The sequence below is a fragment of the Leptinotarsa decemlineata genome, unplaced genomic scaffold (assembly GCF_025532065.1).
Source record: "Leptinotarsa decemlineata unplaced genomic scaffold, Ldec_3_MD MMD2_tig00026328_RagTag_RagTag, whole genome shotgun sequence".
NCBI classification, from domain to species: domain Eukaryota; kingdom Metazoa; phylum Arthropoda; class Insecta; order Coleoptera; family Chrysomelidae; genus Leptinotarsa; species Leptinotarsa decemlineata.
Genome location: NW_027412688.1, coordinates 31923005 through 31936559, shown reverse-complemented (window position 1 = coordinate 31936559; position 13555 = coordinate 31923005). Strand labels below are relative to the sequence as shown.

The 13555-nt window shown below is 31.9% G+C and overlaps 1 protein-coding gene across 2 annotated transcripts; it reads left to right on the top strand.

Annotated features, from left to right (window-relative positions):
- The first annotated feature begins 2161 nt into the window (after positions 1-2161).
- cass (apoptosis inhibitor cassowary) lies at positions 2162-9258 on the top strand. 2 transcript variants are annotated; one of them, XR_002721889.2, is made up of 9 exons: positions 2162-2406; positions 2581-2742; positions 3680-4021; positions 4079-4282; positions 5039-5233; positions 5844-6209; positions 6420-6582; positions 6751-7538; positions 7600-9258. XR_002721889.2 is itself a non-coding variant. In XM_023157880.2 (8 exons), exons 1-8 carry the CDS (start codon positions 2335-2337, stop codon positions 6828-6830), a joined length of 1584 nt encoding a protein of 527 aa, XP_023013648.1. In that variant the 5' UTR covers positions 2162-2334; the 3' UTR covers positions 6831-9258. The 2 variants fall into 2 exon arrangements, 1 of the variants encoding a protein (XP_023013648.1); XM_023157880.2 differs by having other exon boundaries at positions 6751-9258.
- Positions 9259-13555: the final 4297 nt, after the last annotated feature.

Below are 13555 nucleotides of genomic sequence, written 5' to 3'. Positions count from 1 at the left end.
GAAACATTTTGTGAAACATTTGTTGAAACAAGTTTTAATAATAGTGAAAAATAAGGAGGGTTTTGAAATTTTCCAGTAAACATTGAAATACCAAAAAATATACTTTTTCAAATCACAATACTTTTCCTAAATGCCATAACATCAAAAACATTAACGGAATGGTAAATGAAAATGATCTGGGACAGATTCTAGAGAAATCGGCAATAAATATTTTTGAAGAATTCATCTGTGAGCTAGATATTTAAATCAATATCAAATATTCACAACATTTCTGAAAGTACCTAGTAGCAAACAAAATTATATTATACAAAAAAATGTCCCAAATGAATGTATAATAACTGACAATAATATTCATTTGGTGTCAATAGTGTAGGTATAGTTGTTATAAAAGTTATGAAAAACCCTTCCCTCTCACATCCAAAGTTTTCATTTCACACACAAATCATCCATTTACATGCTGTCAAATAAAAATATGAAAATGTGTGGACTATAAATAGATTTATGTTAAACAAATAGTTATTTGGTCCATTTTCCCCGACAGTGATACATGACCTTCTCCAAGTAGAAATTCCGGATACGCCCTTGGTAGATTGCAATTTTCCAATTTTAGAGTGAAACGTGAGGCCTCCTCAATAACCAAGAAATGTTATTCATTTGATATGGATCACAACGGTCCTCTCAGAACTTGCACTTGATACTGTTTTGTTCTCAGTAGAATAAAAAATATATCATTTGCAGGTATTCAATTAATGAAGTTGTGTTTGATAGAAAGAGATGTTTTTAAATATGTCCTGACACCTATTGCTCGATAGGTTAACAAGTTTGAGAATATTTTTAACTTCAGTCTCTTCAGATAATGATCTCTAGAAAACTTCTTTAAAATGTTTATTCGGAAGCTTCCGCTACTATATACTAGATATCGCTTCAAGCTGGGTACTCTGTTTTCATTTCAAGTGAGTGACATCTAGACTTTATAATTAGAACATTGACTCAAGGAAAATGCTCTTAGTTGCCATATGAAATATTAGTCCACAATCAAAACCAGAATAATACACTTCGAAATGCGTAATTCTAACGAATTTAGTGAAATCATCTACTAATACTTGAATGTTTGTATGCATTAGCTTTCCAATATATCTAGAAATATCAAATGTGTTTTGTAGTCTACATTTCAAAAAATATGATTTTAGTTGCTTCTATATTGAAATATGTCCATATGTTTATCAGCGAATATTCAATCATTTTGTTTCTCCATATCAGTTCAAGGTTGACAAAAATGTTGGTCATCATGTTTGTTCTAATAACACTCAGGGAATTAGTTAATAGAAGGGTTTATGAAATTTTCACCAACATGTTTGCGACCTCATTGAAGGGCAAAATGACACTAAATTGTAGTCGATATGTAGTGTATTCTAGACAATTCATAGAAGGTGACAGATCATTCATCAATGGAAATAATATAATAAACGAATTAGTTTCAATGAACGAGTCATTCTCAAATGATATTTTTCCAATACTTTAGAATATCTATCCAACCCATTTTTCAGTTACAGATGTTATGGAATTCTTCTTACGCCTAGCACCTACTCATCTGTTTAAGGTAGGGTCTATTTCGTAACTCCTCCTATAAAACCCTGGTAACCATGATACCTCCTTTGCAGCAATTGCCAAAAAGGCAGTGGTTCACTTCACATTCCAGTCAACAAGATTAAACGATTCATTTTCTGTGTCACCAATAACAAATATACTCATTAAACGTCGTATTTTGGCAGAAGGCCGTGGGTGCGATTCCTGCCTCGACCAGATATTTTTCTCGAGAGATTTTATCTGGTTGAAACTGGGATGATTCTGCAACTGTGTTAGGAATCACACGTTAAAAGGTAAGATCTCATTGGTCCTTAGCTCGCACAAGTATGTCAACTTCTGAGAATTATCGTTTGTATGGAGGTGACAGCTGATTAACGGAAGAACAGATTTTAAACAGATTTTTCAAACAGATAATTCATTAATAAATCACTCCTGTTTCTTTGGCTATATCTCATGATGTCTCTGTTTTCTCAACTGGCCACTGTATCGCAGTATTGCCTGCATACAATTACAAGCTAAGGCTATAAAAGAATATAGTATAAGAAGAAGTAGTAATGAACAGTTGTTAGGCAAGTGGCAACATTGGAATTAGTAAATCACTGTTAAAAGTTAAAATGGTAGAGAGTTGATAACAGAAGCACGCTTTTTTGAGTTATCAAACTGGATTTCCTCCAAACCCAGTAGGACGTATTATTAAGTGATATTTACTAAATATTTATTCGTTAATGAACTTTCTTCTGATGCAAAATGGCGGACAGTCTAGCAGAAATGTACGAAAAGTACAATATTTTGTCGGATGCTAAGGAAAATATTTCAAAGGTTAGAATTTTCACTTATAATAGGACATTATACCATTTAATTTTTAAGTTAGTATGTAAAATGAAATAAAAGGAGTAATAACTGAATGGAAATGTACGTATAATATTTTGAAGGGAAAATAGTATGCATTTACAAATATCAGCTGCCACAACTGATAATCTATATTATTTACAGCATTCTAAAGAATATCTTCAGTGCATCGAACGTGCAAAAGGAAGTGATAAGGAAAAACAATTAGCAGCACAGATAATATCGAAATTTTTTAAACATTTCCCGTCTCTGCAGGACCAGGCAATAGAAGCTATTTATATTCTATGTGAAGATGATGACAGTTTGGTGAGTTGAACATGCATTTGATGAGTTCGATTAAACATATAAGCAACTAAAGCATTGCTTTATTGGAGAAAACCAGAACTCAAAACTTGATGCAAGGGTCTGCTTTCGGAAATATGTCTACTGAAAAGTTGAAAAATTAACTATTGCAGAATTTACTTCTGGTAATAAAAAAAACTCTAAATGAAACCCATTTCAAATGTTTCCATGCTTTCATTTCTTCTATTAACTAAACTTGTTCATGGAGTTCTGAATAATATTGGTACTTCACTAGAGATTTATTATTTATTGGCATTATCAGAAATAGTTAAAAGTCAAGAAATGAAAATGATGTTGCCATATACAAATATCAAGAATATTATGTAGCAATATAAATTTGACATTATCGCATTCATTGCTAGTTTGTAACTATGTCAATAAAATTATTGAGAAATTCCACTCCAAAAGTATAATTTACTTTCATGAACAATTATGATGTAGGCTGTTGGAAAACAAACAATTTGAGGAAATTAATTTTCATGGAAGAAAACAGAAGTGAAATACTAGATAATTTTTCAACTTTTGAGTAGCAATATCTTTGAAAGTACACCAGAGTGCCAAGATTTGACTTCATTTGTGATCAAATCAGTCTAATTCAAAACTTTCCATAAACTATTGCAAGCCTTTGAAGCAAATATTTTCCTGTTTTATATATCAAAAGAATTATAGTAATAAAATTTGAAGCCTCAAATATGTAATGTAATATCATCATGTCACTAGTAACATATGCTTTTCTTTACACTTTTAGGAGATTTAGATGTTTTGACAGTAATCAAATTTGATGATGGATTTTTCATGTATTCGACTGCAATATTTCAAACATAATAATAATAGGTTCTTTTGATTCTTTCTTTTTGAGAAACTGATGATTGCTAAACTTAATTATGTTGATTTTTTGCAGATCCAGATTTGTACCATAAAAATATTACATGTAATATGTAAGGATGCTAAAGAACATATTCCGAAAATAGTCAACATTTTAGCGCAGTTATTGCAGGCAGAGGATAAAGTGTCTAATGCAGCGAGCAGCTCTTTGTTACAAGTATTCAAAGAGGATCCCCATACTACAGTCAAAGTAATGCTTGATTTCATAAACAATCCTTGCATAAGTAGCAGTACAGAAGACATCCCTGCCACAGAGAAATCTGTGGAGTTCCTATATAAAAAACTTGTTAAGCTCGATGAGAAATTAACTCCAGAAATAAATGACTTATTATTGGAAGAGGGCAAAAAGATCATTTTGGTGAGTTTTGGTAAGTCTTGCCACTTGGTTCACTATAAAAAAGTGTTTCTTTTCTAGGATTCCAATGCAACAGAATTTTTAACGGTATTACCCTTCTTAGCCTCCTCAAAATTAACTAAAACGATTGCTGGTCAACAAGAGTTAGTCAACTTGATCGCAGAAAGGGCAGAAATTGACAAAGATTTCGATCCACTTGATGAAGGGAGTCAAAATGCCGATAAGATAATGATGTGTGTTGAACATGCTCTACCATTTTTCAGTGTAAGTAAATTCATAAATAAAAAATTGTTGTTTCTGGTTTTGATATTTTAAATGTTAGCTCAATCACATTGAGCCAAATTCATATGACAATAAAATAAAAAGTTCTGACGACCTTCCCTTTAGTCAGTATTCAACGTGTTCTTTCCTAGATCTTGATAGGCATTTCAAATGTTTTGGGCTATATGTTAATTCAAGAATTACAGCAAGAAATTAATGGGAAGATTTTTTTTTTATTATTGTTTATTATTGTCTAATATGATGTTTTATGATGTTCAACAAACATAAACAAGGATCCCAATATCAGACTGTTGCAAGTTCAAGCTTTGACATTGATCGTCAAAAAAATAGTTTTCTATCCCTCAGCAGCTTTCAGCACAAGTGGACAATGAAATGATTCAACAGTTAAAAAACGTGTGATATATGATCTATGATTTAACATGACCAATAGCTTTGGTCTCTGGTATCATCTATTTGCATATTACAGTAGATGCGGCAATACGAAAATATCCGGCTTAGTTCTGCAATAATCTATTTGTGGTGTGTCCTTACAAGTTACTTTATATCCATTTTAAAGCACATTTGAGAATCAATGCAATTCTCTTATTATTATTATGGATAGTATTATTAATTTTCATCAAGTAACAAGTCATAGTATTCATCATGTTTTTATCATAAACAGGAGTTTATATGATATAGTTCTCCATCATTAGACTCATCAGTGAATATTATATACTTAGTATGTGAATGCTTTTACAGGCTAATGTGGAATCAACGCGATTCGTGAAATTTTACTGTGATCAGATACTGGGACATTGGAAGGAAATGGGTACCTTGAAAGATGGCAGTATTATGCAGTACCAGTTTTTGAAACAACTTGCTGAGCTTAGTACACACTGTGGGAAATTGGAAACTCCCTCTTTTTATGTTGTTCAGATTTTTGATAAACTGAAGGTAAGCTGTATTATTTGATTATACCCATAAAATATATTCTTTTTTTTAATCAACAGTTCCCAAAAATCAAAGATAGATACAAAAGCCGTTTTAGGTTTGTGTCGTTTTCATTAAAATGAAAAATGAAACTGGCATTGAATATGTTGCCTAATAAAATATTTTAATAACGTCGTATGAATTCTGTTGTCAAATCACAAAATATAAATTGTGTTTCTGTTTCTTCTACTACTTTTGTTACTTTCATTTCTTGTAACGTTCAGCCTGGAACTGAAAACTTCATTCAGAAATTAACATAACCTCAGTAATAATACTTGTGTGTGGATATGCAATTATCTTGCAGGTCAAAACTTGTCTTAGGTGATATGATTGGGCTAGACGGCCAAAGCCAGGCTTGCCACTGTACCATCAACAGTTTTACAGTCGTTCTGTTATACTAGCAATGAATAAGTTAGCTATTGCCACTGCTAAGATTACATTCTCTAGGATATTGAAACAACCCTTGCAAAAATCTTGTGGCAACTTGATGTTTTTTTGCCGTATTCCTCAATGTTACTTAATTCAAAATAGTGGGTGATAGAAAAATTATAAATCAATGTTTGATTTGTTGTAGCTCTACATGCCCCTTCCTCCTGAAGACTGCGACATAGATAAAATGCCTAACTTAGATTTCACGTCTGTGGAGTGTCTGTTATATTCGTTTCATCGAATAGCGAGGCAGTGTCCTGATTTTCTAACTTCTGACCCGATGGTGCTTAAAGACTTTAGATCGAGACTCAACTATTTCTCTCGTGGGGTGGGTGGCTGTAAAAAATCCTTGGAGAAAATTCAAATCAAGAACAAGGATGACGAAAAAATCAAAATTGCTCCCGCTGTCCTCGATAACATTACTACATTGATAAAAGATTTGTTCTACACAACACCCGTCTATAAGTGCAACATTCACCTGTCCTTCAAATCGTTAGAAAAAAAAATCAAGGTAAGTTGACTTCCACTTTATTTGGCAAATTTACTAGATATCCATTTTATAAGTAGAATTTGGAACTTTTTTTGGGTTCATTGCAATTTTGTCAATTTTTAACGGAATAATTACCAAATATATGCATTTTACCAATAGTTTCTTTCGTGTAAATATAAAAAATATAAATGTTGCTTGGTAACATTCTTCATACTGTTTCTTACATTTTAGTTATCACCTGAAAACCCACAAGCACCTCAAAAACGACATGCACCCATTCATTTCGAATCCAGTAACGGATCAACGAACAAACAGATTCGTTCCAATAAAGGAGCAGAAAACAAATTGTATACACCGCCTAGTGGAAAATTCAGCAGTAACTTTCAGAGTTTTGGTGAGTATTTAATGGACTTCTCAGATTTATCCCAATAATAGATTTTTTCACACCTCAACCAAAATCATATCTGAAGAAGCAAGAAAAGAAAAATCTTTTGGCATGAGATTTTGAACTACGCAAATTTCGCCTCAACTTATCAACCTGAATTCTCCGATTTTTTTGCAGATCGTGTAAATCGAGGAAGAGGGCGAGGTGGAAGGGGAACAAGGGGAAGCAGAGGCTCTTCCAGGTCCTGGCGAAACTGATATTAATTTCTTACGTATTCAGACTGTCAGTTTTTCATAGATCTGGATTTATATAGGGCTATTCAAATTCAAGTGTGCATCGGGATCTTTTGAACCGTAAGAGATAGAGGGTTAAATTGTACCCACTGAATGTTATCAATGTTGATTGCGAGAGTATATATGATAAAACGGAAAATGGAAATTCTTTTGTGACCTCATGGAAAGCCAATCAGTAATGAATACAGATTCAAAAAAAAATGTTGATGTTGACTTGATCCTAGTGGTGGATTTCTTTATACTAATTTGAAGCTGATACAAAGTTTCTCAGAGGAAATGTTGCATATTCGTGAAACCAATAATAAAAAATCTGACAAGTCCTCAGTCAGGCGCATTTTGTACGAAAATTCTACTTGCATATTCTGATAGTAATTTTCTAAGGCAAAGTATTATTAGATTTCCGGTAATGAAAAAGATATAGCCATTAACTAAAAAACCATAGTCGATTTTCGTTCGATAGTACTCCCTAAATAGATAACTTTGTTCCATTTTAACTTACTGTCTCTATCTCTTACTGTTTATGAGATTCTCATGGACAGATACATGAATTTTAGTATCCCTGAATATGAAACAGAATATACTAAAACTGTCCTCGGCATTTGTAAATATTTTTGAAGCTGCAGCAGATTGTGTACATCAAGATCCAGTTTCCAAATAATCACAATTTTCTAGGTTTGTTTCAAACACAAAACTTACAGCAAGCATGGAAATTGTATTTTTATTTTTTTTGCAGAAATCAAATTTTTTCAGACCAATCTGAATTCCTTTGGTAATTTGAAAACAAATGAAGTAGTTTGTGTATTTCACTTTTTTGTTAAATGTATTTTTTAGTTGAAAAATGTTTTTTTTGCTTTGCATGGGATTGAATCAATGAATCCATCCGTGGATTCTCGAATTGAAAATTTATTTATATTTTTCATATAATTTTGTGTGCTTGTCCTTCAGAAGTACCTAAAAACTTAGTGGAATACAACTTCCGTTAGAAATTTGAGGCAAAGAAATAAAATTATTAAAATTTTCGAATGAAAGTTTTATATAGATATCAATGCACTGGACTTCTTTAATTATTCTCCAATATCAAATATCCTCCTAAGAAAACAGTACTCTTCAACTGAGTATTTATACAAAATGGGGATGGGTGATTTGATCAATTTTTTGACATTACTTTTCACATAGCTTCTAAAACAGTCGGTATGTAAAATATACCGACTGTATATACCGTACAATATATACAGTCCTTATATTTTTCAATGTACTTTTCTGGATGTATTTCAATATGAAAAACAATATATGACAGGTGCATTGACATCTTAAATTTTTATGCTGTCATGATTTTTTTTTTTTTTTTCAGAAATATGTGTACTTGGTATACCATTTTTCATTTTTATAATATTCTTAACAACAAAATATAGACATATTCAGTGTTTTGAGAGGTAGAAAAATTAATTAATAAAAATAACTTGTTACTTAACTTCCTTTAGGCAGTTTGCCGACAGGAGCAAATTTTCAGGATAAGTGTCATTAAGATTTTTTTGCATTGGTAAAATTAAATACGATAACTTATTGATGAGTTGGAGTTTTTTTTAGAGAAAAATATATTGGTGTTATCAGGATAAACTAGAAGTTTTTTTTGTCTTGAAAACAGGTCAAAAAAATTCAAAATATTTAATTCTTATATAACTTGATAATAATTATATCAATAAAAAAGGGGTTTAAGTCAAAACCTAGATGACGGTACAAAAAAAGTGTGGTGCGAAATGAAATGAAGTGGTTGAATATAAGTGGCCGATACTTGATGATAATCCATATCAAAGCTAATTAATACAGTTTATTGTATGATTTTCACTATAAAGGGTTTTAGAAAAATTGCGACACATGTTTCGATATACAATAGCTAATAGCGAAACACGTGTCACGGTTTTTATAAAAACCTTTATAGTGAAAATCATACAATGAACTATATTAATTAGTTTTGAAATGAAGTGAATTCTGTTCAATATCTGACTTGCTTAACTGGTTTGAGACATACTTAATATTAATTTGAAGTAGGAGATGTACAGAAATTTTAGTGAAACTTTATTTTGCAAATTCTACCTTGTTAAATTCTCGTTGAAACAGTTTTATTTCATTATGAGAATGTATATAATGGTTTTTCAATCTCTCAATATGATTATGAAAAACATTGTAAGCTTCACAAGATCATTTATTGAAAAATGATTATAAATTGTAAAACTCGAGTGAGCTTGTTACTAATTCACCATAGATTTTCCTACAGTCAACTTTACTTTCATAAAGTGAAACTATTACTGAAGGAATCGATGGTTTCTGTAATTATGGATGGAAGGATATCAGAATTTGTATTCTAGTTTTTAATAAAAATGTATCTCAGTAACCTACATTTTCATTACTTTGTTGATATCCGCTAATAGTGACATTATAATGAATGGTAATTTTAATCTCAAGTTCAATGATGTAGAATGAATTTCGAGATTTTCTCCAAACGAATGGCAAACTGTTTGGATAATGCCGAGATTTTACTTCAAAATACTCATTTTCATGTATCTCTCCTCGATACAGTTTTCAGACAATATTTATAGTAAATTAATATCAAATTTAGGCATTAACTGAGCAATATTACATTTTTCGTGACGTCGTGGCGCTTCTTCCAATCCTCGAAAACTCGATATTTCGGCGATGTCCCCTTTGAGGTTCTCTATATTTCTGGAAATAGGAGAAAGTCACACGGAGCCATGCCTGGCGAATATGAAGGCTGGGGCATCGTTACAGCATTGTTTTTGGGCAAAAATTCACGGAGTGTGATTAGGTGCATTATTGAGGTTCAAAATCCATGACTTGTTTTTTCATAAGTCATTAATTTTTTGTGGATTACTTCACACGAACGCCGTTGAACTTGTAGGTAGTACTCCTTATTGCCTAATGGCAAACATGATGCACTATGCCATCATTTGACCACAAATGTTGAGCCTTTTCCGGTGTTGGCAAGCCAGAATTCATCCTCAGGAATAACAGCATTAGTTTTGACGTCATATTCATGAATCCAAATTTCGTTATTGTGCATCGTCGTTGACTTCATTTACTTCTGAGCAACTTTAATTCGCCGATGATTTCGTTCAAAATTCAAAAATTTTACATATCCAAAACATTCGAAGAACTTTCATGGAATGAAACAATTGATATGCTAACATCATTAGTGACTTCTCCAATTGTGATAAGGGGATCTTTCATAACCATTTATTGGACTTCTTCCACGTTTTGATTGGTTGTTGATGTGCTGGGACATACAGGGCGTACACATTGTTGAAATTCGAGTGGAGCGAAGTTTTTCATTTTGAGACAAATAATAATTAAGGGAAGGATGAGACAAACCAGTGTATGCTCCTTTGTTCGATTTATATAAAATACTCTAATTACAAATATTCTAGACAATAACAAGAAGCAAAGCTAGTTGAAGGGTTTGTGGAAGACTATAAAATAAAATATGAAGGAATATATATATATATATATATATATATATATATATATATATATATATATATATATATATATATATTATATATATATATATATATATATATATATATATATATATATATATATATATATATATACAGTAAAGTCCGGATATAACAAACCCTTTTAAAGTGAACACTCGTTTATAGTAAACTCAAATTTAAATACCTAAAAGAAATTCCATAAGAACAATGAATTTTTTTATTGCTTATAGTAAACCCGGTTATAAGGAATTTCCGGATAAAGTGAACCAAATTACCCGTTTATAATGAACTTTTCGGGGAATTCTTGTGGAATTCCCGGATATTAGATTTAACAAAGACGTAGTTGTTGCTCTTCTTTCAGTTGCCGTTCTAATTTACTGTGAACTGTTGTATAATTTGTACGTTTGTATTGTGTTGTGCGTTCAAAATGGACAATCAAAAAAAGCGTAAGGCTATAACGCTTAAAGAAAAGTATGATATTATTCAGAAATTGGAAAATGGCTGTAAACAGAGTGATATTTGTCGTGAAATGAGTTTGCCGAAATCAACAGTTTGCATAATTTGGAAAAATAAAGATAATATTTTATCTTCATATGGCAAGGTTAATAGTAAGTGTAAAAGGCTACGAAAATCGGATCATGTAGATGTTGATAAGGGCCTTTTACAATGGTTTACCCAAAAAAGACAAGAAAATGTACCAATAAGTGGTCCGATTCTTCAGGAGAAGGCAAGTGAAATGGGAAGTAAAATCGAGGGAAAAAACTTCACATGTTCCAGAAGTTGGATTGAGCGCTTCAAGAAAAGAAGTTGTATAACTGGGGGCAAAATTGTTGGTGAGTCTGGATCAGTTGATATGAATGTAGTCAGTAACTGGTTCACGACCATATGGCCCGATCTTCGTAAAAAATATGACAGTAATGACATTTTCAATGCCGACGAGACTGGACTTTTTTATAGACTGACCCCTGACAAAACATTAAAATTTATTGGTGAAAGCTGTGTTGGCGGAAAAATGTCCAAGGTTAGAATTACAGTTTTGGTTGCTGCAAACATGTCAGGGACAGAAAAAAGAAAACTGTTTATTATTGGCAAATCTGCCAATCCTAGATGTTTTAAAAACAGAACATTACCAGTTAAATACAGATCAAACAGTAAAGCCTGGATGACGTCTGAATTGTTTACTGAAGAGCTGCTACAATGGGATACAGAACTACAGAGAAAAAACAGGAAAATTTTGCTTTTAGTAGATAATTGTCCAGCACATCCTGAAGTCCCACTTAAGAAAATAAAATTGGTTTTTATGCCTCCTAATACCAGCTCAAAGCTGCAGCCCATGGATCAAGGAGTAATACATTCTCTCAAGAGTCGATATAGAAAAATAATGCTACTAAAGATGTTAGAAGCAACTGATAGTAAACAGGAGTTTTCAGTGAGCCTTTTAGATGCTATAAACTTTATTCATCGTGCTTGGCAGCAGGTTACTAAAGAAACAATTGCGAATTGCTTTAAGCATGCGGGATTCTTTGAAGCAGAGGATGAATTCGATTCAGATGATGAGATGCCTTTAAATGAGTGGTTGAAGAAGCATACAAAGACTCAAGAAACTACTGATATTCAAAAATCAGTTGAAACAGAAATTAAAAAAAGGTTGGAAAATTTTGATTTTGAAGAATATGTATCAATAGATGATCATGTTGTGTCAACCGAATGCCTAACAGAAGAGCAAATTATTCAGTCACTTTCAAAAGGTAACATACAACAAGTGCAGTCTAAGATTAGATTTAAACTTTCAAACTCTTTTTCAGAAGCAGCTGTGGGAGTCATAAGTGATGATGAGGAAAATGAGGAGAAGCAACCTGAGGCAGATGTTATTATGAATGTTCCATCAGTAAAGGACATGACACAAAAAATAACGGAGATTCGCAATTTTTTGCAATCACGTGAAGTTCCAGAAAACGTTTGGAATGGTTTTTGTACCCTTGAAGAATATATAAGCAACATTAGTTTTAGTAACAGACTTGTGCAAAGTAAAATATCTGATTATACTAACTAGTTGACAAATTATGAAAAACGCTTGTTTGTCCATATACTTTAAAATAAAAAAAACATCTGAAGAGTATCAATAAAAAAAAGGTGTAATCAATATGACTAAATTTTTCTTTTATAATGAACTTCGGATATAGTGAACCCTTTTTGATGCATTTATCAAGTTCACTATATCCGGACTTTACTGTATATATATATATATATATATATATATATATATATATATATATATATATATATATATATATGTCAAAAGGGGGAAATTCGTGGACAGAACACCAAAAAATGGGGGCAAACCTTGGACCCGTGTTTCTGGCTATTGGCCTTATCAGTGCGGTCCAGCCAATTGCAAAGATGGACAACAACTGGTTACAAAAAAAATATCACATATGTACAGTGTCACCAACAAGAGCTAACCGCTCTGATGAGGCCAATAGCCAGAAACACGTGTCCGCGGTTTACCCCCATTTTTTGAGTATTCTGTCCCCTTTTGATTTATATCATACACAGTTGATAAAATATCTTTCTCTCTCTCTCTCTCTCTCTCTCTATATATATATATATATATATATATATATATATATATATATATATATATATATATATATATATATATATATAAATACCTATTGCTGATTAATGTATTGAACTGTGAGTCAGGTTTAGGAAAACTTATTGAGTAAACACATCTCCACGATCGGACTGCTATAAAAAAAAAACTGAAAAGATTTAGGCGTGGTTGGTTGCAATTTGCAACGAATCCGAGGTGGCAAACAAATAATTCAAACGTTTCTTCAAAGGATGAATGAGCGCTTCAGTGTCAGAAGGATGAAAAGTGGGTTTAAACTTTCAAATCAATTTTTTTAACGATTCGAAAAAAAATTGTACGACTTTCATTCATACTCGAATGTTGTAGATCTCTGTACGAGTAAATTGTCAACTTTTTAAAAAAAAAATATCAATCTTAACAAAACGACAGGATAGTAGCGATTTATTTTCCCAAGAAACATACAATGTTCATAGTAGGGAAAAAACAAATAATTCAAAATTACACATAAGTACGAATAGAGCACTAAAAAAAGATTAATCAGAACTGATAATTATCAACATATACATAAATGCACACAT